Source organism: Rhinatrema bivittatum, chromosome 8 (genome assembly GCF_901001135.1).
Source record: "Rhinatrema bivittatum chromosome 8, aRhiBiv1.1, whole genome shotgun sequence".
Taxonomy (NCBI): domain Eukaryota; kingdom Metazoa; phylum Chordata; class Amphibia; order Gymnophiona; family Rhinatrematidae; genus Rhinatrema; species Rhinatrema bivittatum.
The window spans coordinates 161216920-161243772 of record NC_042622.1 but is presented as its reverse complement, the minus strand read 5'-3'; the positions used below and the strand labels follow the sequence as shown (position 1 = coordinate 161243772).

Genomic DNA, 26853 nt, shown 5'->3' with positions numbered 1-26853 from the left:
CCTTGAGGGAGTTCAAGGCCAAACCTTTCACCAACCCTCTCTGCAAAAAGGTTAAAATATGTGCCACCGATGAGTGAGTAGATTTCACTCCTTAATCTGTACACCAGGACTCAAAAACCCTCCAGATCCTCATGTAAGCCAAGGAAGTGGATGGCCGCCTAGCCTGCAGCAAGGGGGAAATGACATCGTCTGAATATCTCTGTCTCCCTCAAACGTTTCCTTTCAAAAGCCAAGTCACGAGACAACAGCAATCTGCTTGATCCAAAAATATTGGACCCTGTTAGATGCACAAGCCACAACAGTCCGTCTACCACCAGATTGGTCAGGTCCGCAAACCATGGCCACTGTGGCCACTCCAGCGCCATCAGAATCACCTTCCCGGATGATTTTCTGTCCGTCATAGCACCTTGCCTACCAGTGGCTGGAGGGGAAACATGTAAAGAATCCTTCAGGGCCAAAAGAGAACCAGGGCATTGAGTCTCTCCCATCCATCATTTCTGACAGGTCATCCATTTCTAATATGCGTCATGTTAACCATCTATTTCCCTGTCATCAGCTGTTTTTGAATTAGTATTAGCCAAACATAAAATATACAGTCTGAGATCTTCCTGGACAGCACAGTCAGATACTGGGGGTGACTATCTCCCTTTTCACAGAAAACCTTATTGGAGCAGTAAGAGGATTTGTAACAAAGTACCGTCCCTTCCCAACATACTCTTGAAAAATCAGTTTATCTTTTGCTTATTGGTGGTGTCTGCACTTTCTAGAAGACAAGCCTTAGATTCTACATCAGATATGTGTGACTCTGAAGAGAAATTAATTACCCAACCCACACACTTATTTGTGTGTTATCTCGGACTGTAGCAGAGCTTGGTATTTATAGGGCCTGATTTCATGATTTCCAGCCAGCAAGAGATTCATTTGGCCTTCTGTTTACTTCTTGAAAATATCCTGAATTGCAAAACAAGCTGAAGCAGAAATGCACTGCAAGTCTGATCCAGTTTAAACTTGCTCAGTCTGCAGTGTGATTAAGCTCCTGAAGATCCCAGGGTCTGTGGAGGAGAGGGCAGGAGGGCAGCGTGTGTAAAAAGATAGATGTCATTAGGAAGGAGCATTTGGTCCACCCTGTCTGCCCTGTTTTACCTCCTTCCTGTGCTATCCCAGATTTTACTGGATCTGTGATTCTCTCTGGGGAATGTTTGATATATTTGGGCACTTCTATCCCATGTACATTTTAACCAGATTTGAAAGGGAAACTATCTGCATTTCCCTATTGAAAATAAACTTTACACAAAATTAACTGCTGCAAAATATGTACTAAAAGTGGTTGACAATCTTAAGCCTGATTGTCCGTTTTCAGCTTCATTAACTAATTTAATTTTACTATATGAAACTCCCCAAGTCTCTCTTGTCCTGTATGTTTTTGTCTTGATTAGATTGTAAGCTCTATAGAGAAGGGACTGTCTCTTCTGTGTTTGTACAGTGCTGTGTACATCGAGAAGCACTATAGAAATGTTAAGTAGTAGTAGTGGTAACAATAAGAGAGTGGTGATAAAACACTCCTTCTACATGCCTGTCATCAAATTAACAGTATGTGCGCTATTATGAGGCTATTCCTGCAGATTTTCCTAACTTGTGGTGGAAGGCAGAAATAGTGATTAATTGCCCAAGCTCTCTTCCCTGTGAACATGCCCCTTCTGTAGAAAGTTGTTAGTTTCTTAGAAGGGCCAACCTAGCTGCCCAGTAATATAACTGCAGGTTAAGTAGTGCCATAACACCTTTATACTTAGGAAGCCATAAAGTGCTGAGCTTTAACCCCATCAATATATTAACCAATGTGTAAACATTCTGCCTGGCACTAGGCAAGGTGCTAGCACATATGCATTTGAAAGTGGAATATACATGCACTGTTCCTTCCTTCACCCCCCCCCCCCTCTCTAAATGTGCCTATGGGAATATTTTAACCTAGCTAACAGGGGGGGGGGGGGGCAGACTTTTAGCCAGTCTGAAGACAATTTACAGGTAGGCCAACTTGCAAGGCTGAATTGCTCTGGAAATTACCCACTTAGAAGGCAAAACCTGCAAGCGCCTTTTCCCTTTGAAAGGATGCTGGTTTGAACAGAAACAGAGCAGGTGCAAAGTGTATGCTGAAATGTACGTGCAGTCATTTCAAAATGAAATCGCTCCACACACTTTTCCTCTCATGAACCTACCCCCTCTGGGGGGAGGGGTGGAATTTTCAGCAGGCCACTTTGTGTGTGTAAACACAGAATGTATCCATATAAACATTTTTTTAAAGTTACCTTCTTGAAGGTCTATATTTAGCTGACCATTTTGACTGGTTAAGTTAGTGGATATTCAGTCTGAATCTGTGCTAGCTGAATGATATCTGGTAATTACTCAGATATTAACTGTCCAGCCAGTGCAAGAATATAAGCGGTGCCCTGGAAACATCCTCAGCGTTGCCCCTTTTTTTTTTTTTAATTATTTTTTTTTTGCCTAGGTAAATTTTTATCTGAACAAACCATTTGCAATATGGCCCTCTTCCATTTCATCCTGCTACCTCAGTCCAGTCCAAACAAGTGGGTTATGTACCCCCTACCAGCAGATGGAGACAGAGTGCTCTTGTTTCTCCAGTAACATCATGCAACTCGGTACAGGTGCTGCAGCACAGTGAGAACTCTTATTTTCCTAGCGTGTAGCCAGATGGACTCAGGACCAAAGTTATATGCTCCCCTGCTAGCAGATGGAGATAGTCAGGTTTCAAAGCTGACGTCACCTTAGATATACCCTTGCAGTGACCTCAGCCATTTAGTATCTCTCCGTCTCCTAGCAGATGTGGATTGTGCCTTCTCTATCGGGAATACAGTACTCTTTAGAAGAGGAAATTTTACCTTTTAAATTGGAGAAAGATCAAGCCCTGCTCCCATGCGGTAATACCTAATGGTCCCTCCCCCAGTTGAGAATTCCTGAGGCGATTTCCGAGATCTCTGAGGTGTGCCTTGGTCTGGTAGCCGGTTCCCGGCGTGGACTTTGCTGCTGAAGCAGCTGAAAGGCAGTGGGTGCAGGAAGCAGACCGTGGCGGTGACTGCCTAAACCCCCCCCCCCCCCTCCCACAGCAGGAGACTGTCTCTGTACTCAGCCGGTAAGCGCTGAGCTCAGGTAAGTAGAGAAGAACTCCTCTGATTCAGGGTCGTGGAAGGGCTTCGGTAAGTCTTTCCTCCGGTCTCCTTACTGGGTGTGCCATACCGACGGTGTTCTTGATTCTGTTAGGGCAAGGGAAGGGGGGTTTCCGAGCGGGATGAGTGGGGGCCCCCCACTTGATGGGCTAGGCCTCATTTCAGGGTCGGTGAGCACTCCATGTGCAGGCTGCGGCAGCGCCATCTTGTGCGCAGTTTGGTGCGGCGTCATTTTCCCCCGTTGATTGTCAGTACGCGTCCTTTGTGCACCTGACTCGTGCATATGTATGCTCATACCTGAGCTCATAACTGCGCACAAACGCTCATGCACAACAGAATACATATGTTCGAGGGCTTTTATGCGTATGCACATCGGGGCGGATCTGTGCGTGTTCAAATCCAAACGTTAGCCAGCTGAACACACAAGACAACTATGGCTCCAGCAGCAAAGAAGCGACATTCTCTTTGTGCTGCCTGCCATATTAGGGCTGCAGAGTCTGACCTAAAATCTTTCCTATATCAGCACTATGAGGAAGCCCAGGGAGGACTAGACCCTCAGAACATCTCCAAGTCCAGCCCCTCCCAGTCGGAGGATGGGTCAGCACGACCTTATCCATACCGGCAGCATTCCCGCTCCCACGGAGGGTAAAAGAATTAGGTCTCCCAGCGGGTTGAGCAGCCCTCAGTGGGCTAGGCCCCGCATTAAGCACACCTTGTGCTCAGCCGCATTGGCGCCATCTTGCACACGTTTCTGCATGTCATATGCCCTACATAGACTGCTGGTACATGCAGTACTTCTGCTGTGCGCATAACGACAGCGCATACTTACGCACACAATTCAGAGAGCACTTGCGTTGAGCGCGTGACATCAGCGCGTACTTACACACACAACTGTGACAGTGCTTGCGTGTGAAGTCAGCGCATTCTTATGCACACAAATGAACGCTGTGCGCGCTACATCAGCCCATACTTATGCTCACAACTCCAAAGGCGCTGGGCGTGCTATGTCAGCACATACTTAAGCGCACAATATCATAAATGCATACAGGAAAAGCTGAGCGCACGACCCGAGCACGTACCTCGCCGCGCCCCATCTAGGTGCTCTAAATTTGTGCGCAGTTAACTTTTTTGAGCATGAGCCGATTGGAACGTCCCTGCTTCAGGAAGTTGGTTAGATCGTGAACATGGACAAGAGCTGCCTCAAGCCCTTCCAGTCCTTAGAGTATCTGGGAGTCCAGTTCGACACAAGCAGGACAAAGTCCTCCTCTCACCTTCGAGGATGAGGAAGCTGATGGGCCAAGTGCGTCGGTTGACGAACTCAGTGCACCCCAGGGTGTGAAGCTGTCTTCAGGTCTTTGGCCTGATGGCATCAATCCTGGAGGTAATACCGTGGGCAAAGGCTCACATGCAGCCACTCCAACACTTCCTGCTGTCACGTTGGAACCCACCCTCTCAAGACTTCTTGATTCGCTTCCACCTTCTGATAGAAGTATGTTCTCGGCTCTAGTGGTGGCCACAGCAAATTCATCTAAGCAAGGGTGTAAGCCTGGCCCCACCAAACTGGCTGCTACTCACGACTGACACGAGCCTCCGAGGGTGGGGAGCTCACGGTCAGGAACTGACAACCCAGCGGCGACAGACCAAGGAAGAAGCACGCTGGTGCATAAACCGCCTGGAAGCCAGAGCTGTCAGATTAGCGTGCCTACAATTTTTAGCCACAGACTCCAGGACCAGGCAGTCCTCTTGATGCAGGTCAGTGCAACAATGGTAGCCTACATCAACTGCCAGGGAAGAACCAAAAGACACCAAGTGTCTCTGGGAATAGACCCCCTTATGGAATGGGCGGAGTTAAATCTACAAGGGATCTCAGCCACAAACATCGTGGGAAAAAGACACCATCAGAGCAGATCTTCTCAGCAGGGAGAGTCTCTGCGTCCAGGAGAATTGGCATTTGTTGACCAGAGCCTTCCAGTTCCCGGTAGATCACTGGGGCTTCCCATCCATCGACCTACTGGCCACATCTCACAATGCTAAGGTCCCCCGATTCTTTAGTTGCAGAAGAGATCAGTGCTCCCAAGGGATCGACGCCCTTGTCCAAGCCTACTCAGAGGAGGACAGACTACGCCTCCCTCCGTGGCCTCTGCTGGGCAAGGTCATTTGCAAGATCAAACACTGCAGAGCATTAGTCCTTCTGGTGGCCACAGATTGGCCCAGACACCCATGGTATGCAGACATGAGGAGGCTTCTGGTGGAGAGCCCCCTATGCCTCCCTCCACACAGGGACTTTCTCTAATATGGTCCGATCCTTCACAAGGACCCAACTCTGTTTTGCCTTACGGTCTGGCCCTTGCAAGGGCTCACCTGACAAAGCGTGGATATTCGACAGCAGTAATTGCCAACTTGCTCCGCGTGCGGAAGTTCTCAACATCCTTGGTGTACGTGCAGATCTGGAGAATATTTGAGGCCTGATTCAAGGAGCGTGGGGTGCCCCCTTGCACAACTAAGATCTCCATGATTCTGGAATTTTTCAGGCTGGCCAGAACAAAGGGTTGCCCCTCAACTCCTTGAAGGTCCAGGTGGCAGCACTCTCCTGTTTCAGAGCTGAGGTGAATGGAGCCCGCCTATCGACACATCCAGACTTGGCCCAATTCCAAAAAGGGGTTAAACATCTCTGACCACCCTTAAAGTGGCCGGTCTCCCCTATGGATCCTCAATCTAGTATTGGACCCTTTAGCAGGGCCTTCCTTTTGGCTGCTGCACAGTCTGTCTCTGCGCCTGTTAACGATGAAGACTGTATTCTTGGTGACGATATGCTCAGCTTGTCGCATCTCTGAGCTACAGGCACTGTCATGTCTGGAACCGTTCCTCCGGTTGAATCCAGGAATGTTACCGCTTCACACCATTCGTTCCTTCTTGCCAAAAGTAGTCTCAGAGTTTCACCTGAACCAGTCCATCCCCTTACCGTCCCTAGATAGACACAAGGACACAAAAGACTACCGCCTCCTACGCCACTTTAATGTCTGTAGGCTTTTAGTACAGTATCCGGAACATTCAGAACTGGTGCGCAAGATGGACTGCTTGCTTGTTCTTTATGGTGGAAAGAAATAAGGCGAAGCAGCTTCGTGAGCTACCATAGCTCGTTGGATCAAGGAAGTGATCACGGGAGCAAGGAAGGCTTTACCCTTTCAGGTTAAAGCTCATTCCACCAGGGCCCAGGCAGTATCCTTGGCTGAAGCTAAGCTACTGTCACCCGTCAACATCTGCCAAGCAGTGACGGGGTCCTCCTTACACACCTTCTCCAGGTTCTATGGCCTGGACCTACAGGCTCGAGAGGTCGCAGCCTTTGCAAGGGCAGTGCTATCTGGACCACAGGCAGCCTTCCGCCCTGTTCGGGAATAGCTTTTGACCATCCCATTGGTCCTGAGTCCATCTAACTACCCACTAGGAAATGGAGAAATTTACTTACCTGATAATTTCGTTTTCCTTAGTATAGACAGATGGACTCAGCATCCTGCTCACGGCTGTCCATGAATGGTGTCAAGGAATCACCCTTAAGGTAATCACGATTCAAAAAGATTATGGCTAAGCCCTAGATAATCATAATGGCATAATTCCTAGATCAGGGCATCTATAATATTGCTGGGATTCAGCGCTTATGTTTGAGTAAACCTATGGTTACCAGTTTTTAATCAAGTTATTAAGTGGTATTCAAGTTTTTCAATACTATGTCCACAAGGGCTTTTGAAGAGAATTCTGAATGGCTGAGGTCACTGCAGGGGTATATCTAGGGTGATGTCAGCTTTGAAACCTGACTCTTTCAACATCTGCTAGCAGGGGAACACATAACACATTGGTCCTGAGTCCATCTCTCTACACTAAGGAAAACTAAATTATCAGGTAACTAATTTCTCCAATACTCGCAGGTGCTGCAGCAGGATTTTGAAAGATAGATCTGTTGTCGTTTTGGGCCAGGCTGTTGGAGTACCAGTAGAGCAAGCCTGTTAACAGGGGTTCTGGTCCCAGGGGGGACTTGGTCGAGTCCAGGATTTGTGACACAGGAAAAAAAAAAAAAGGTAGAAAGACAGGATCCTGATTGAGAGATTCCTCTTCCTCTCCCCCCACCTCACCAGCCTGACTTTAAAAAAAAAAAAAAAAAAAAAAAAAAAAAAAAAAAAGGCTCTGTTTTTTTGCAACAATACTGAGTTTCCATTCAGTCAGTTGCTGCTGGATAAGAGCTCCCTTGCTAGCAGGCTCCCAGTGTTCCTGGGGTAAGTACTGCTCCGCGGGTGTTTTTGTTTGTTTCTTCAGTACTTTGATTAATTGCATCTTGTTAAAATAAGCAAATCAAAGTGATGTATTATAATAAGTCATGAGACTACCATTAAACAAATTACTGTAAAATCAATGTAAGGATGATAAAATTAGAGTTAAAATCAATTGGTTAAAAGCTGGGCTTCGGTCTCCTTGGAGCTGAGTTTGGTGGGTCAGCGCCTGCCACAATAGAGAAGCACAGTTGTGGCTGTAGATGCGGGGCCTGCAGCGGTAAGAGAGCTGAATCTGTTTCAGGGCCTCTGTTTGGCTTGTAAGAGGGCTGGTGAGATACCGAGGCAATGTTCTTCAATCCCTGGGGGGGCATCTCTCACTCCACTGGCCTGGGGGGGGTCTCCTAGTGCCAATCGCCATAAGAATCTACCTTGGAAGAGACCTCTGTCGTGATTTTGGCAGGAACGTTTTGGGCCCTGATCCTATCTGCAAGCTGGCTATTTAGTCATCCTTAGTTCTTTGTCAAGCACGGTCATCTCAACATTTTCCTCTGAGGAGGATGCAGTTTAAAGAACTGGAGCTCTCAACGCGGCCTGCCTTCCTCCCTCTTTATTTAGTGGAGATTTGGGTACTTCCCACCTGTTTGGACTGAACTGGTGTAGCAGGATTCATGGAAAGAAAATTAACACGTAAAAATTTCTTTTTTGTGTCCCATTCGTGTTTGAATTCTTCTGCTTTGGCTCTTAGCACAGGCTTGATGTGCCTGTTGGAAAATCCAGACCTGTTTGTTAGCCGTGTTTGAGAGAAATTACTCTGAAGTCAGGGTGCAAGGAAGCCTTAAAGCATCTGCAGATACTGCTTTGCCTGGTTGGTGCTGCTCCCTTCTTGTTTTTTTTTTTTCTTTGTTAGGGGAATTGCTATGTCTTAGTGGCACTGACACATTGTACTATAGTTGTGCAATTTGTGAAGACTCTGCTGGTGATCTCATTAGACATTTTTACTTCCTTGTCTCTGTGCAGAGCCAGCAGAAGCTCATGTGATGTGAGGCACGAGATGGGAGATCAGTGAGTGAATCAACAAAGCAGGACTTAGTCTCACAGGACAGAGGTCATACAAGGTTTCCCTGTGATGGGAGAACTAGCTTTAGCTCTTTCTTTATTAAACTACTTAGATATATTGAAAGAAAAATATCAGTTGAATTATTGGGGCACATAGCAGCAGTGCATATTTTGTAACCAGCTATTGCTACCTTGGCTTACAGATATCTCTGGGAAGGATCATTTTATAACTCCCTGCATACCAAGGATTTCAAAGAACATAAGTGCCATGCTAGTTCAGACCAAAGCCCATCGTGCCCAGTATCCTGTTTGACAGTGGTCAGTTCAGGTTCGCAAGTACCCAGCAGATGTCTACTAGTTGATCTATTTCTTGTATCTTACTTCCAGGGATAAGTGCTGGCTTTCCCAAGTCTACCTGGCTAATAACTGTTTATGGATTTTTTTTTCTTCAAGAACTTGTCAAATCCCATTTTGAATCCCACTGAGTTAGTTGCATTGACCACGTCCTCCAGCAGCAGATTTCATGTCTTGATTGTGTGCTGAGTGAAAAAATACTTCCTACAATTTGTTTTAAATCTGCTGGTTGCTCGTTTCATGGTGTGTTCCCTAGTCCTAGTGTTGCACAAACTTATGTGCATAAGTTGCTTTGAAAATCCTTTAATTGGCTGGGTACAGATGGAATTGTCCCCGCACCAAGTTACACTTGTTCCTAGCAAGACAGGGGCCGATGCAATATATCTGTACGGAAAACGGGTGCTCAGCTATCTCTCCTGGGTGCATGATCGAATATATAAATGATGGGTTGTGCTACGAAGAGGTGCTAGGAACAAATGTGCGCCCCTAGCACCTCCTTGGCAGCAGGCGCCCAGGAGAGGTGGCTGTCAGAGGGTTAGGAAAATGGACACTCAATGTTTCAAGTGTCTGTTTTCCTAACCTGTGCACAGCCACGTTAATTGAGGAGGATCCTTTTTCCTAACCTGACTGCTGGCACGCTTTGTTTAAAAAAAAAAAAAAAAAAATTCTTGTCCTTTTTGTTCCTCCAATTTCATATTGCCACAATATTAAGTCAAAGTACAAAAAGCAGTATTTTCTGCTTTTTTTTTTTATTTATGCATTTTCAAAATACAAAATAATTTAATAAAGAATACAGATAATTGTAATATTGCTAGTAGGAATAATTATTTGAAAACATAATATCTATCTGATAATCTATCTAATCTATCTAATATCTATCTGACAATACCAACCAATCACTACAATGTTTTACTTCTTGTTAAACTTTTTATCTCTCCTCTAACTCTAATCCCAGTTAGAATAACCCCTGTTCTATTGTAACTTTTTCTTCTATGCACTTGTTATACTTTTGTAATGTATACTCTTACGTTTTAGCTATGTACGTTATAATGTATTGCTCACCCCTTGTTTTATGTAAACCGACATGATACGAACTTCCGTGAATGCCGGTATAGAAAAACACAAATAAATAAATAAAAATAAAATATTACAAAATGTAGTAATAATCCAGGAAGGAGTATGAAACTAAGCGGTTACCTAACAGAGGTAAACAAAAGAGGACAAAATTCCCCCTTCTACAACAATTGAAAAGAGATTATACAACTGGTTAAATTCTACTTTGCCTCTATATCCAAATTTACAGTTTCTCTGGGTTGGGAATCTAGAAAATTCTGCAACTGTGATAATTCAAAAAATAAATATTTCTAGTTTTGCCACAATATTTCGCATTTATATGGAAATCTTAATGTCATTTTTCCCCCCTTCATTTCTACTTCTGATCATAATGAAAGGAAATTCTTTCTCTCTTCCTGCGTTGTCCTGGAAAAGTCTGGATAAATCCATACTTTATCCCCATGGAATAGAGCCAGTTGATTCCGCATAAAGAGACGAAAAACAGCATCACTATCCAAAGGAAAGGATACATGTAGTATTGATCTAGTTGATAAAATGGTATCTGAAGTGGCTTCAGTTATTCCCGTCAGATTCAATGAATTCTCCTCTAGTTTGCTGTCTGGTATAATATTGCCCCTTGCAGGAACATAGTAAATTTTTGAGATGGTTGGCAATGCCTGATGTGGCATTTTTAGAATTAAATATTCCCTGAACATATCATGTGGAGTTATTAATTGGTGTTTAGGGAAATTTAATTTTCTCAAATTCAGATACTTTAGAGAGTTCTCTATGGTTTCTAGCTTTTTATCATATAGTATCTCGGCTCTTGTAAACCTTTGTTGGCAATTTTCCATATTTATCGTTCTCTTATCCAACTTTTCCATTTTTCATCAGACTTGGAAAGGGCAGCCTCAAATCCATTATTGCCACCTCTAGAGCTTTTACAGCTTCCAAAAAGAGTCCATTGTAACTTCAGTTGGTTTGTTGGCAAATATATCAGAGCAGCATACCGGCCCAGATTCCAATTCTCCCGCTGTAAACTGGATTCATTCTCTCTTCCCCCTCTGTATCATTTTGTAACTTAAGAAAATCTAATGGCATTATTTGGAGTGGAGGAGGAGTACTCGGGGCTTAGGGATATTTCAGCCTGAAGGACTGGGATCTCCTCTATACCAGATCCTTCAGCGGCCATCTCCTCTGGTTTAGTACCAGGTGGGGGGAGAGAAAAAAAGCAGGAATCTGAGGTTGGGAAGGTCCAGTTAAAGGAGAAGATGTAACCATCTCCCTAACATTTGCCTTCCTTTTTGTGGGAGGCATCTTTTTGTGAAATTTATTACCACTCAATAAAACCACAGAAAGCTCTTCTCTCTCTCCTTCTCACTAAAGCAATATTACTACTTTCTGGATGGGGGCAGAGGTAAAGAGCTGTAATAATTGTAAAAGGAAAATGTATTTCCCGTCGATAGCAGGCTGATTTAGCCAAGCTGTATGGGAGTGTGTTGCGACCTTCGTAGGCGGAGCTTCCCTCAGTGAGTCAGAGTTTGAACTCTGTGCATCTGTGCGGTGTGTTCCCGCACGAATCAGCATTATCTACGTTTTTCGATGACCTAGAAACCTTGCAAGGAAATAATATTCCATCACAAGATTCTCCACCACCATCTTCTCCTCAGGAGACACCCCCCCCCCCCCCCTGTAGATGACCAGGTTCCTGTAAGGCCTATTCCGGACCCACCTTACAATCCGGAATCGCCAATCACATCGGCCTAGTCACCCAGTTCCTCAACAGGCCTACCCTCAGACCTGCTGGACACCCTGCCAGAGCCCTACTCCCCACCGGAGGATCTTACATAATCGAAATTTATTGAAAAAGTAAGGGCACTCCTCAATGTGGAAACTGGGAAAGTGTCAGACCCCCGCTCTGAAACACTTGGAATTTTAAAGATATTTGACATGCCTCATGACTGCTTTACCTCCACATACGGTTTTAGAGAATGTTTTTCAAAAAATGTGGAAAACACAGCTATCCACCACTTCCACCTCTAGGAAAACTGTTTTGAAATTCCACATGAGGAACTTGCCCATATACAACTCAGCACAGCTTCCTCAACTCAATAGTTGTGGAATCTGCAATGTCTAAAGCAAAGCGACCCAAACTTCACGCTAACACGCCGCTGGGTAAAGACGACAGGTATTTGGATGAAAATCTTATCATTCAGCAATGTTGTCTTCTAAAATTAGTACTCATCAATTTTATATTACACAATATCTCTTTGAATCCTTACAAAAATTACGGCCTCTCTGCCTTGCAGACGACAACTCTTTGCCACAATCCTTTACTGATATGGCAGAAGGCTACGGCATTTATTGCGTTCCATCTATGAGAATTTTGAAACCTCTGCAAGGAACTCCTCAGCAATAATTGCAGCTCGTTGCATAGCTTGGCTGCGCGCAAGTGCTATACGGGACAATGTCCATGAAAAGTTGGCTGATTATTCCCTGCAAAGCTCAGAACCTTTTCGGTGACCAATTCGCAGAGACTGTTTCTAAGATAAAGGAACAAAACTTAGCGGTACTGTCTCTCACATCACCTACAGAGTACAACTCTTCCTCCAAAAGGCACAACCCAACTTATCGACGAACATCATACCCAAGAGGTCAATTTCGCCCTTATCCTCTTTCCAACCACAACCATTCACGAAACCGAGGTTATCTTCTGCGCAGTCTTTGATTCCTCGCAACGTTCCCATCAGCAGCAACCAGCCAGGCAAGGCTCAACACCCCAGCAAAAACAGCCCCCAGCTTTTTGAAGTCTGTCAAGCCACCATCACCGCTACACATTGGAGGATGCCTGCAGGACTATCAAAACAGTTGGGAGTCCGTCACTTCGGATAGATGGATACTACAAATGAGGGAAGGTTACCAATTAAACTTCATTACCCCCCCCCCCCCCCCCCACCTCATACGTCACCTCTTCAGGGATTTGAACACCAGATACCATCCTTAAAAACAGAAGTCTCAACTTCTACTAAACGGGTCAATACAGCTATTGCCTCAGAAAGATCAAGGATTCTACTCCCCATACTTCCTCGTTCCCAAGAAATCAGGTGGTTTTCGACCCATTCTAGATCTTCGGGACCTCAACAAACACATCTAGAAAGAGAGAAATTCAAAATGTTCTCTCTCAAAAAAAAAACCCAAAAAAACCAAAACATTCTTCCTCTTCTGCAACAGAACGATTGGATGTGTTCCATCGACCTGAAGGATGCATACTCTCACATTCTCATGCACCAACCCTCCTGGCGTTTCCTGTGTTTTCGAGTTCAGAACACTCACTACCAATACAAGGTACTGCCTTTTGGCCTTTCCTCAGCGCCCAGAGTGTTCACTGTGTCTCGCGGTAGTGGTGGCCCATCTCAGGCAACAATCAATCCAAATCTTTTTCCTTACCTGGATGATTGGCTGATAGTAGCCTCAAACCCGATCACACTCAAAGCTCACACGACTACGTTACAATGTCTCCACAACCTGGGATTCATTATAAATTACGAAAAAACACATCTCCAGCCCACTCAATTACTGCAATTCATTGGAGCAGTAATACACACCATACACAACAGAGCTTACCTGCCCCAGGACAGGTCGCGTACCCTTTTGAGCCTAGCACAACGCATGCACAGTCAAGCACGTTCCTCGGCACGACATTTCCTACAACTGCTAGGCCACATGGCAGCAGCCATTCATGTGGTCCCTCACACAAGGCTTCACATGCAACAACTACAATGGGGCCTCAAGAGCTAGTGGTGCCAGTACAAACAACCTTTATCAACACTGGTTTGAATTACCTCAATGAAGCAGGATTCGATGGTGGCTCTCCCGATCCAATCTCTCTATGGGAGCCCCTTTCATGAATGCCTCCTTATCAGATGATACTCACCACGGACGCCTCCAGGAAGGGTTGGGGAGCACATCTGACCAATTTGAAAACTCGGGGTTTAAGGTCCCCCGAGGGGGTCAAAACTCCACATAAATCTACTCAAACTTCGGGCGATCTGGAATACACTCCAAACCTTCTCCGCTCACGTGGCAGGGAAGCGACTCATGGTTTACACGGACAACCAAGTCTCCATGTTCTACATAAACAAGGTGGGTCCGGTTTGTGGACTCTGTCGGGAAGCCCTTCGCATTCTTCATTGGACAGAAACGATTAACATATCTTTGCAGGCTACCTACTTACCAGGCCTAGACAATGCCACAGCGGATCGCTTTAGCAGAATCTTTCATCCAAACGAATGGATGCTCAATCGGCAAGTGGCGACGGCTCTCTTCTACAAATGGGGCTATCCAAACATAGACCTCTTTGCAACAGAGGACAATTGGCAAGATCTTCGCTTTTGCTCCATTTATCCCAGCAAACTTCGATACACTCCAGATGCTTTTCTCATTCCATGGACGGAGGGCCTACTAATACACATACCCTCCCATTCCTCTTATCTCAAGGACAATTCAGAAGTGTTTTCAGGATGTAGCAGATATGATTCTAATAGCTCCAGCATGGCCAAGACAGCCATGGCATGCCTATCTCCTCTGTCTATCCATAGCCTCCCCGATGCCTCTGTGATCCGACCCAGATCTCCTAACGCAGGAAGGATGTGCTCTACTCCATCCGGTGCATCATTCCCTTCACCCAACGGCATGGAGATTGAAAAGCAAATATTAAATCATCTCACACTTCCAAGCCATATAGAGGAAGTACTTAATTATAAGGGGAAGTGGTACAGTTATTCACAGTGGTGCCACCACCAAAAACCTAACCCCTTCTCCTCAGAGGCGACTGACATTCTTCACTACCTACATCACCTCTACCAGTCGGGTCTGGCTACATCTGTTCGTGTCAACATCAGTACTATTGCTGCTTTCCATCTCATGAACAAAGGGGTTCCAATTTCACAACACCCTCTAATCTCAAGATACATGCGTGGATTGGTCCACTTGAGACCACCAATCCGTTGGGACTTGAATGTTATTTTAGAGCAATTAATGTTATCACCGTTTGAACCCCTGGACACTTCCCATATAAAATACTGACCTGGAAAACAGTCTTCCTAGTGGTGATTACGTCAGCATGCAGAGTTAGCGAACTTCAAGCATTAGTTCACTACCCTCCATACCTTGAATTCTTCCATTACAAAGTAACTCTTCGCCCTCATCCAACCTTCTTACCCAAAGTGGTATCAGCGTTCCATCTAAATCAGACAATCACCCTACCAATCTTCAAACCAAAACCACATCAATTAAACAGGGACCGTCAGTTGCACTCACTGGACTGCAAGCGGGCTCTAGCTTATTATAAACAGACTCTAAGACTAGACCTTCTCAACTTTTCCTTTCCTTCAATCCTAATATGCCAGAACAACCAGTTTCGAAAAGAACAATAGCCAACTGGTTGTCACAATCATCCAGTTTTGTTACACCAAACGTTCCTTAACACTAGATACAAAGCCTAAAGCGCACCAGATTAGAGGCCACAGCTGCATCTGTGGCCCACCTCAGAAAGGTACCACTAATGGACATTTGCAAAGCAGCGACGTGGTCTTCTTTACACACCTTCACGTTGCATTACAGTTTACAACAATCTGCTTCGGATGCTGCACTGGGTTCAGCAGTCTTGTCAAACCTCTAACACTGATAAGTCTGTCTACAGTCATACTGATGGATGTCCTGAACTTTCCAACAAACACTAGCAGGACACCATCAATAGCTTGGGACTCCCATACAGCATGATGGGGGGGGGGGGGGGGAAGCAAGTTAGCTTACCGTAAACGGTGTTGCCGTAGATAGATGATTTAGCCATGCGTTCTCGCCCTCCTCCCTAGACAGTCAAAAAAAATAAAACAAAAGAAGAAAAAGGGACTTAACGACTTCATTCTATCTTGGCTACAAACTGAGGGAGAGATGGCTGATTCGCGTGGGAACACACAGCGCAGAGTTCAAGCTCTGTGACTCACTGAGGGAAGCTCCACCTACAAAGGTCGCGACGCACTCCCATACAGCATGGCTAAATCATCTGCTATCTACGGAAACACCGTTTACGGTAAGCAAACTTGCTTTTTCTCACTTTCCGAATAGGTATAGTCCTTTTCCAAACTCTTAATGATAAACTCCAAGCAAAGCCACGCGATTTTCTGCTTTTCTGTAAACTTTTTGGGCTGCTCAGAAATGCGCGCACTGGGCGCACAATTATTATTTTTTTAATTGCTAATTAGCTAATAGCCTCCTCAACATACATTTGCATATGATGAGTACTATTAGCTTCATGGGGGTGGACGTGCTAATCCTCTTATAGAATAAGGGGTTGTGGACATGTGTCCAAAACCCGCGTTCAACCACGGGTTGAACAGTGCACTTGGCTGAGTGCACTGTATTGCATCTGCCCCATAATTTGTGCATGGTAACTTGCGCGCATGCTTCTGAAAGTACAAATATGCATGCAAGTCATTTGTCTGCCCTCTGGAACGTCTACTCCCAGTTTTTCTAATAAGTGCACGTAAAACTAGGTTACACTTGGGCTGTTTGATAACAGCCATTTATTCGCATAAAACTGTTTTTTTATGTGGTTTTCAAAATTAGGCCCAACTTGTTTTTGCTGTTTATGCTGCTTCCAATAATTTCTGCTCCTTATCGAGATGCTTGTCTTGCTGTGATGTGCATGGGTAATGTTCCCCTGAGAAACATCTGTTGCAAAATGTCTGCCCTTTTGTGGGTTTTTTTTTTTTTTTCCTGATGGTTAACATCAGAGTAGTGCTTTTTTTTTTCTTGGGGAATCTCATTTGTTGATATCTATGGCCAGGGTGACATCAATTTACCCATCTTCAGCATGCCACACATTTTTCAGGGTACACAAGAGGTTCTCTAAGCCCTTGGAGCTTTATTGCCGAGGTACTCTGGATACAAAAAGCAAGTGACTTAGGAACCCCTTTCAAGAGAAATCCAAGAAAGTTTTAGGTTCCTCTTTAATTACTACTTTCAACTGGGATGACCTTTTGTATGAGGAATATCAGAAAATTAACTAAGTAATTAACCAAGTGCCACTCACTCCTATCCTTTTGGCTAAACTTTTTTTTTAAAGAAATTCACTAAATATGTTTTTGACTAGTAGTCTCTGTTCAGTGTGCAATAGGCAGGGCTGGATTTAAAATTTGGGCACCTATAGACAGTAGTGTTGCCTATCCTCATCCCAGAAATGATGAAAGAGTGTAAGGGAGACACTTCCAACCCCCTCCTTGAAATCATTGGGGGGGGGGGGAGAACAGTACCCCTGAGGTCACTGAATCATTGGAAGGTGCAAGTGAGTCATTCCCCTAAACCCCCACTCTCCCCGCTGCATCCAAAAATCATCAGAAGGAAGAGTAGCGACCGCACCAAATCATCCCACCCAGATTTTTCCTTGATCTCCTTGGCCTACCTGTCACATCCCTCTCATCTGATGTCTCAAAAGGAGTATAAATCAGTAAATTAAATTACCACCGAAGAGGAGGGGGCTGAAGCCATGCCCCATTCCATGGGCCGATGGCAACAGCAACTCCTTGAAGAGTATTTAAGATTGGGGTCTGTCAGCTGGCAAACAATTATAGGCCCTGAGGAGGCCTCACCACCTCTCCTGAAGGAGACTTCAAGGAATTACTGTTGTTGCCAGCAGCCCTGTGGAAGAGATCAGTGACTGCAGGCCCAAATGGAGGCATGGTAATGGGGGCAGTGGTGTTGCAGAACTTGACATCAGAGGTGCTTGTCTATACTTGAATCTAGGCCTGGCATTAGCTATTTTCCTAGCATGTAGCCAGATGGACTCAGGACCATTGGGTTATGCTCCCCTGCCAGCAGATGGAGACAGTCAGATTTCCAAGGTGATAAATCCTAGATACACCCCTGCAGTGACTTCAGCCCTTCAGTATTTCTCAGTCTCCAGTAGATGGTGGATATACCTCTCCCTGTGAGGATTGTTGTACTCTTTGGAAAGAGAAATTCTACATTTAAATTGGACAGTAATGTTAAGAATTAAATTTTTACAAGAAGATTGCAGGTGTATAGTGTAGCACATGTAGGACAGAGTAATGAGGCTAGTTAAGGACAGAAGGGCTGTCAAGGGCCAGGGCTGAATGAGATTGGAATCCTTTTGCGTTTCCCAGAGCAAATCACATTGTAGCTGTTTCAGTCTCTGTCTTGATTGATCTGTGCTTTAATCAGATGATATCCAACATCTGTTCCCCTACAGTCAGCCTCTATACCTCCATCTTTGGTGTGCTGCAACTTCTTTGCCTCCTGACGGCACCTGTAATCGGATATATCATGGACTGGAAGCTGAAAGAGTGTGATGACAGCAGTGATGAAGCAGAGGAGAAAGAAATTGCTCAGTACGTACTCTAAGCAATCTGTGAGCATGCTATGCAGTACTTGTACTTCAGCTTCACAGAATGCTGCCCTGTGCTGCAGGAGGCTGGGAGCCATGCTCTATCCACTTTTCCTATAGAAAGGCATAAACCTGCAACATCGGGCACATTACTCTTACTCTCTCATCTTTACTAGTCTTCTATTGTGGATTGAAAACTGAGTAGGATGGAGGATAATTTACCAAGGGATATGTGGGTAAAACTGTGCTTTACCTGCAAAAATGGCCTTTTTGAGAATTATGTCCAGCAAATATGCACACAAGTTTGCACATGCACCCTGGATGTGCATAAGTTACACACACGGAGAGGGGTTCAGCAGGTGGAATCTTGGGAAGGTTTGGATTTGCACTCATACTTTTTTTTTGTTTTCAGAAAAACTTCCTGTACAAATTAGGTGTAACTTGTGCTTGAAGAATTTTCAAAGTGAACTTATATGCATACGTTTTCTTTGAAAACTGGTGTAATTTACGCATGCTGTTAGTTACCCTCTCACTAGTGGAGTATCCCAAGGATCTGTGCTGTTCAACACATGCTTTCATGTTCTCTGCCTCGAACTTTGGAGAGCAAGGAAATACTTTTTAAATGTTCATAAATGATCTGTAAAAGAGAGCAATGAGTGAACTGATGAAATTTGCAGATCAATCAAAATTATTCAGGGTATTTAAAGCAGGAACAGACTGTGAGGAATTGCAGAAGGACCTTGCAAGACTTGGGGATTCGGCATCCAAATGGCAGGTGAAATTTTAAAGTGGGCAAGTGCAAACTGATGCACAAAGGGGAAAATGATCCTAACTAAGGGGTTGATTTTTGGATATTTTTCATGCAAAAAAACCTTTATGCATAGACTTGTGCTCTGTGTGCATAAAAATACACACATGCGTTTACATGTGTGTAAACGCATGTAGGGTGGAATTGGAACTTGCATGCTTACATTTTAATTTTAAAAATTTTATATGTAAGTCAACACACACAAGTTACGCCGTCCCGAAGAGAAAGTGTAACCTCATTTTCCTAGGGCAAGCAGGATGGGTAGTCCTCACATGTAGGTGACATCCTCACATGTAGGTGACATCTAGAAACTCTGACTGGCAGACTGAGCATACCCAGCTTGCTGCTGTCCACACGAGGTCCCCCTTCAATCTCTTCTTTTCTGTGGTGCAGTAGCCTCGCCGTTGTGGAGCTCCAACGCCTTCAAATTGTTTGAAACTTTTTCAAGCGTTTTTTTTCCTCACCTAGCCCCCTTCGTGTTTGGTTCCTTCCGTTCCAGTAGGTACCCTTGTTTTTTGGCTTTTTGTTGTCGTTCCTCACGGTCTATTCCAGACTGTTGCACCATGGTGCCAGTTAGCCATCGACCATGCATCGGCCTTTTTTTTTTTTTTTTTTGATGGCGGCGTCAGGTTTTTGACGGTGCCCATGGACCATGTCCATCACGGATCTGCACAAGGTCTGTATCCTCTGCCTGGGGGCCTCGCACGACGTCCGTGGGTGCTGTTTGTGTGACCAAATTACACTCAAAGGGCGTTGGGCGTGCCTCAATAAGATGGAGAAGCTCTTTGGGACTCCGAAATCGTCCACTCCTGCTTCGGTGTCCCCAACACCCAAGGATTGCTGGGAACAGTCTCCATCTCTTCCCCTGGTGATCCCACTATCCAGCACCCCTAAGGAGAGAGAGATCAATTCCCTCCCGCAGACCTCGGGGTCATCGTCATCCTCTGTGCCGAGGAAAGACAGGGCCGAGCGCTGGAAGTCCAGAAAGCATAGACACTGGTCACTGTCTTGACACAGTTCTGGTTCCGAAGTGGCATTGGCAGCTGTCGAGCCGCCATTGAAGGCCCCATCCTCTGGTAGCCTGAAGCGTTCCCCACCGACTACGGTGCAGGACGCCATGCCACCTCAAAACCCCGAGGGTGTGCTGGCGAAACCTCATCCCCCTCCATCTCCCTGGAGTTTGTTCGTTCTGCTTCACCAGGCTTTCCTGGCCAGGAAGCAGGCAGTGTTGAAGAGAGCAGCACGTCCAGGGGATCTGTCGGAATTTTAGCCCAATCGGGCATCCAGGGGGCCCTTGGATGTCCAGCAACGTTCAAGGGGCTAGCAGGGGCCGGGAGTCAATGATAGGTCGCCAGTCCCGCAGGGGGGAGCTCCAGATTCAGGGATGGGATCAGCATCCTGGGCTTAGTCACAATCTGGGCAATGGGACCCAGGACGACCCACATCCAGATGAGTTCTCATCTTTGGAAGGTGATGATCCCAGCCTACTGCGCTTGTTTAAGCGTGAGGAGCTACATCCACTTTCCCTCAGGTTTTGGATGTCCTGGGAGTCAAGGTCTCCCAGGAAGAGTCTGATAGTGAGGGCATTAACCCGGTCCTAGATGGGATTCGGAGGCCGATGGCGTCCTTCCCTTTGCTGAAGAAGATCCGCAAGCTGGTGATCCAGGAGTGGAACTCTCCAGATGCGGGCTTGAAGGTGGGCAGAGCAATGACAAAGATTTACCCCCTATTGCAGGACATTTTGGATCTCCTTAAGGTCCCGAAGGTAGACACGGCAATGTCTGCTGTGACAAAGACGACCACCATTCCCATGGTCGTGGCTGCCGTGTTGAAGGACACGCAGGACCGCAAGCTGGAGATCAGCTGAAATGGGTCTTTGAGGTCTCCGCTCTGAGTCTTCTGGTGGCGGTTTGTGCCACCCTCTGGCAGAGGGCATGTCTATGCTGGGTTCAGGAGGCCTCTTCTGCTTCTAGTGCTAGCGGTAATGGGCCCTTGCAGGCCTCGCATCTAGAAGCGGGCATTGTGTATGTGGCAGATATTTTGTATGATTTGGTGCATACCCTAGCACGTAGCATGGTATCATCTGCGGTAGCAGCTCCTCTGGTTGCAAAATTGGTCAGCGTATTTGTTGTCCAAGTCCCAGCTTTGTAACCTCCCCTTTTAAGGGCAACTTCTTTTTGGGGAGGATCTGGACCAATTGGTAAAGTTGCTGGGAGAGTCCAAGGGCAACAGGTTACTGGAGGATAGGAAGCCTTTTAGGAAGGTGTTTCCCCTTCAAACTCGTTTTCAGGATTCGCGCAGATTTCGGGCCGTAGACTTTCAACTCCTGTGCCCAAGCAAGACCGAGGTGGCCACTACCCTGGCAGAGAGACCGCTGGCCATGGTTTAGGGAGTAGGAAGACCTCCCAACGAGGCCAGGGGCATCCATTCTGACGTAGAAGCTGTTGGAGGCAGATAGTTGAACTTTTACACGGAGTGGGCAAGGATTACCTAGGACCAGTGAGTACTGGAGGTGATCAGGGAAGGTTTCGCTCTCGAGTTTTGCACCCGGTTCAGGAGGCCTCTTTGGAGTCGTGCGTTGTCTCGCACGGCAAGTGCAAGGAACTCTTTGAAGGGTGGTGCATTCAACGCTCCTTAGACCCTCTATCGACTATTCCCCAGGTTTTGGATTTCCTACAATAGGGTTTGGCATTCAATTCCCTTCGAATCCAGATGGCGGCTTTGGGTGCCTTATGGGGCAGGTTTCACGGTCACTTTCTGGCTGTTCACCCGGATATTACCCGGTTCCTTAAGGGGGGTCAAGCATTTACATCCTCCCCGCCATCCTTTGTGTCCGGACTGGAATTTGAACTTGGTGCTTTGTGGAGCCCAGTTTTGAGCTTTTACGCAGAGCGCCATTGGATTTGACCTTGAAGACTGGTTTGTATTTTTGTTTGTTTTTTTTCTAGTGGCCATTTGTTCTACTCAAAGAATTTCGGAGTTGCAGGCCTTGTCTTGCCGAGATCCTTTCCTTCGGATGTATGATGATAGTTTCCTTCCGAACGGTTCCTTCCTTTGTGCCCAAGGTGGTATCTGCCTTTCATGTCAATCAGGCGGTTGAACTGCCAGGGTTTCCGCAATGGTCCCGGATTCCCCTCAGGAGAGGGACCTTCATCTTTTAGATATCTGTCTGGCTCTCTTGTGCTATTTGGAGGTTACCAATGATTTCTGTCGCTTGGATCATCTGTTTGTCTTATTTGGAGGTTCTAAGAAAGGTGACAAAGCTTCTATGGCCACAATCTGTAGGTGGATCAGGGAGGCAATTTGCTCTGCCTACATCGCCCAAGGGCGTCAGGTGCCCTTGGGTCTGAGGGCTCATTCCACTAGGATGTAGGCTACCTCCTGGGCTGAGTGTCAGCTTCTTTCACCACAGGAAATCTGTAGGGCGGCAGTTTGGTCCTCCCTTCACACTTTTACCAAGCATTATCGTTTGGATGTTAGGGCGCAAGATGAGTCATCCTTCGGTGAGAGTGTACTTGCACACGGGTCTTTCGAGTTCCCGCCCAGTGTAGGGTGGCTTGGGTACATCCCACTGGTCTTGACTGATCTGGGTATGTTCAGGAAAGGAAACTTTGGTTCTTATCTGCTAATTTTCGTTCCTGTAATACCACAGATTAGTCCAGAGCCATCCCTTTTTCAGACTCCAAAAGACTGCCTTGAGATGTAATGATTTGCTGAAGAAAATTTCCTATTGCAGATGCTCTTGAAGGAACAGGTTCCGAGGTGGTCAAATAGTTTTGTTGACCAGTTATGGGAGAGTTGGTTGAAAGTTGTGTTTTGGGGTCCAACCCCCTTCTCCCGTTAAGGTTAGTTGCTTGAGCTTAGGTACAGGTCAATACTGAGGGACTGCAGGTGTTACACTCAGATATGTAGCAGTACCCAAAGTTTTTTGTTCTGACTCAATCTGCTGGGGGATGCATAACCCACTGTTCTGGACTGATCTGTGGTATTACAGGAAGGAAAATTAGCAGGTAAGAACCAATTTTCCTCTCCAGCCACCCGTGCTTGCCTACCTCAGACCAGTTCCAGGGGTCCCGGCCAACAGCCATGGGCCCTGAGGACCCAACCAGCCCCCCAGCAGGGCCCCATCTACAGGCTTTTGACTGGCTGTGAGGGGGTATGAGCCTGAGGCTGGCTCCCCTGGCAGTTGATCCCCCGGTCAGTGGCAGGCTCCTTTGCTTTGCCCACAGATGGGAGGCGATCACGTCGGACCGATTGGGCCCTCTCCATTGTCCGCCAGGGCTACCGCCTGAATTTCAGCACGCTCCATCATGGGGGTTCGTCCGCCCAGCAGGTTGTACTTCAATCAGAACTTTCCGCCCTTCTTGTAGCAGGCGAAGTAGAACCGGTTCCCCACGGACAGCAGGGCCACGGTTTCTACTCTAGGTACTTCCTCATTCTGAAAAGGAATGGCGGCCTGCACCCCATTCTCGACCTCAGGGCGCTAAACCGGTTTCTTGTAAGAGAAAAATTCAAAATGGTGTCTCTGGGCATGCTGATCCCGCTCCTCCAAAGAGGAAACTGGCTTTGCTCCCTCGACTTAAACAAGGCTTATGCCCATATTACAATTGTTCCCAACCACAGGAAGTACCTCTGCTTTCTGGTGGGGACGGCACATTTTCAGTATAAAGTGCTGCCCTTTGGGCTGGCATCAGCCCCATGCGTCTTCACCAAATGCTTGGCGGTGGTGGCTGCCTACTTCAGGCGTTGCTCGGTCCATGTCTTTCCTTACCTGGACGATTGGGTAATCCGGAGCGACTCCCGCTCCAGAGCCTTGCAAGCACGGAGAGGTTCCATCGCGCATCACTTCCAAAACCCACTGGTCGGAGGTGATGTGGGTCCACCTCCTAATAAAATTGAGACAGGTGACTGCCTGTCTCCAGAACTGGATAATGGACCCCCAAAATGTCATTGGGAGGTTCGAAGAGTTCCGGATCCAGAGATGTTGTTCTTGCCTGGCTTCTTTGCCCGAAAAGACTGGGACCTCTAACTACCCAAACCTGTGGTAAAGCAAAAACACAGAGAGCTCCAAAATCACACCTTGCTTGAAAAAATCAGGGATTGACTTCCTATCCTCCTGGTAACCGAGGAAATTTAGACTTCCCCGCCAACCCGCCATCTTCTCTAACTCCTCCCCAAATAAGAAGTGCCCCTTAAAAGGTAAGGCAAGGTTCGACTTTGAAATGGTATCAGCAGACCACTTTCACAGCCAAAGGAGTATTCATGCTGCAATCACCGAAGCCACCCCATGAACCACTGTATGTGCAAAATCATAGCCTGCATCTGCCCGGAAGGCAGCTCCCGGTTCCGGGTATGAGCCATTCTCTCCCAGAGCTTCCTGGGCCAACTGTAACCTGGACACTTACCGGAATGGTAGTCCACTTCATCACTGCTCAGACTAGGGCATCCACTTTGGGAAACTGGAGCTGCTCCCTAGCTTTAGGATCCATAGGATACAATCCTGCTAAAGAGCGATCTCCTTTAAATTACTCTCAGGTGCATGCCATTCCAAATCTTAACAGCTCCTGGACTGCCTCCTTACCTTACGGGAGCTCTTCCCCTGTCAGGAGGAGGGCTAGGGCAACAGCCTTCACCTCGCTCCTGTTCTGAACTTATTTCCAGAATTTTTCCAGACTCTCAACTGAGGGGAGGGAGCTAACTCCACCACCACAGGAGGTCCAAATGGCCTGTTCAGTCGTGGCAGGCTGCAGTCCACAAGCAAGGATGCATGTCCACCATCTGCTGGAGATAGAGAAATACTGGCTGGCTAATGTCTGTGGTGAGCTATATGAGGGTGACATCAGCGAGTCATTGTTTTCCATCCCTATCTGCCGGGTGGAGTGCACAACCCACTGGTGTAGAGTGGCTTGCCCAGGTGAAGAGGAAGGCTGGGTTCCACAGTAGGAGTTATTTCAAAGAAGGATCTTGGCATGGTTGTGGCCAAACACTGAAATCCTCAGCTCAGAGTGCAGTGACTGTCAGAAAATCAAATTAGAATGTTAAGAATGATTCGGAAAGGAATGGAGAATAAAATGAATATCTCAATGCCTCTATCAATTCATGGTGTAACCATCTTGAATATTGTGATCAATTCTGGCCACCTCGTCTAAACAAGATACAGCAAAACCTCAAACATACATAGAAGGGCAACAGTTCCCTTATGAAGAAAGGCTCAACAGGTTGGGGCTCCTTAGCTTGGGGAAAAGATGAGATAGAGGGGATATGATAGAGGTTTATAAAATTGTGTGGTGTGGAACAAGTAAATAGTTCTAAGACTAGGGGACACTCCATGAAATTAATTGATTTCAGAGTTAAAACAAATTTTAGAAAGTACTAGCTCACCAGGCTGAAGTCAGCACTTTGTTCCACTTCTCCCCAGCACAAGCCCTTCTTGCTGATCCATCCCACAGCTTTGCACAGAATGTGCACTCTTTTTGCTGCATACGTTCATTCTACAGCAGAGCGTGCACTCTTGTGGTCATAGCCAGAACTGCATACATAGGGATACCAGGAATTTGAAGGCTAAGTATACGATGCAGATAGGTGGGGTTTTTTTGTTTGTCTTTTTTTTTTCAGTTGATACACAAAGTGGAGATTACAGGTCGATACAGTAAAGTGTGCTCCGTCGGAGCGCACTGTCAGCCTGCTCTGGAAGCGTGTTTTCCCTTACCCCTTATTCAGTAAGGGGAGGAAAACACGCGGCCCACCCGCGGCACCTAATAGCGCCCTCAACATGCAAATGCATGTTGATGGCCCTATTAGGTATGCACGCGGGATACAGTAAGTAAAATGTGCAGCCAAGCCGCACATTTTACTCTAAGAAATTAGCGCCGACCCAAAGGTCGGCGCTAATTTCTTCCGGCGCCAGGAAAGTGCACAGAAAAGCAGTAAAAACTGCTTTTCTGTGCACCCTCCGACTTAATATCAAAGCGATATTAAGTCGGAGGTCCCCAAAAATAAAAAAAAGTAAAAAAAAAATAAATTTTGAATTCGGCCCGCAGCTGTCGGGCCGAAAACCGGACGCTCAATTTTGCCGGCGTCCGGTTTCCGAGCCCGTGGCTGTCAGCGGGCTCGAGAACCGACGCCGGCAAAATTGAGCGTCGGCTGTCAAACCCGCTGATAGCCGCCGCTCCTGACAAAAAGGAGGCACTAGGGACGCGCTAGTGTCCCTAGCGCCTCCTTTTCCCCGTTTTTCCCGCGTCGCCTAATTTAAATACTGAATCGCCCGCACCGGCGAAGGGCTGGTGCGCGCGCCGGGAGAGCGGGCGTTCGTCCGCTCTCCCGCGGTCTTACAGTATCGACCTGTATGTGCTCAAAGTTAACAGTGTAGCTGAGTTTAACAAAAGGTTTGAACATGTTCCTGGAGGACAGATCCATTAATGAGTATCTCCACTCTGTACTCCTGGGAATGAACAAAAGGTTATAGATCTACCCATTAGCAATAGCATTTGCCCAATACTTCCAATGCCCTGCCTGGCAACTGTGGGAGTCAGGATGTTGGGCTCAATGGACTGTTTTTCTGACCCAGCACAGCACTTTTGTTTTCATAGTTTTATAAACCAGCTTCCCAGTTTTAATAAAAGCTGCTTAAGGCAGTGAATAATAAGCAATAAAATAAGACATAGCTTACAATTATAAAACTAACATAAAACACAATACAGCCATTTAATCTTTTCACATAAAACAAAACACCAG

General features: G+C 46.3%; 1 protein-coding gene across 2 annotated transcripts in view; it reads left to right on the top strand.

Annotated features, from left to right (window-relative positions):
* SLC43A2 (solute carrier family 43 member 2) overlaps positions 1 to 26853 on the top strand; it is a 74022-nt gene that overhangs the window by 33114 nt on the left and 14055 nt on the right. For both annotated transcript variants that reach the window (XM_029611678.1, XM_029611679.1), the window contains exon 10: positions 18177 to 18315. In XM_029611678.1, coding sequence (XP_029467538.1) covers positions 18177 to 18315 — 139 coding nt within the window. The remainder of the gene's footprint in view (positions 1 to 18176; positions 18316 to 26853) is intronic.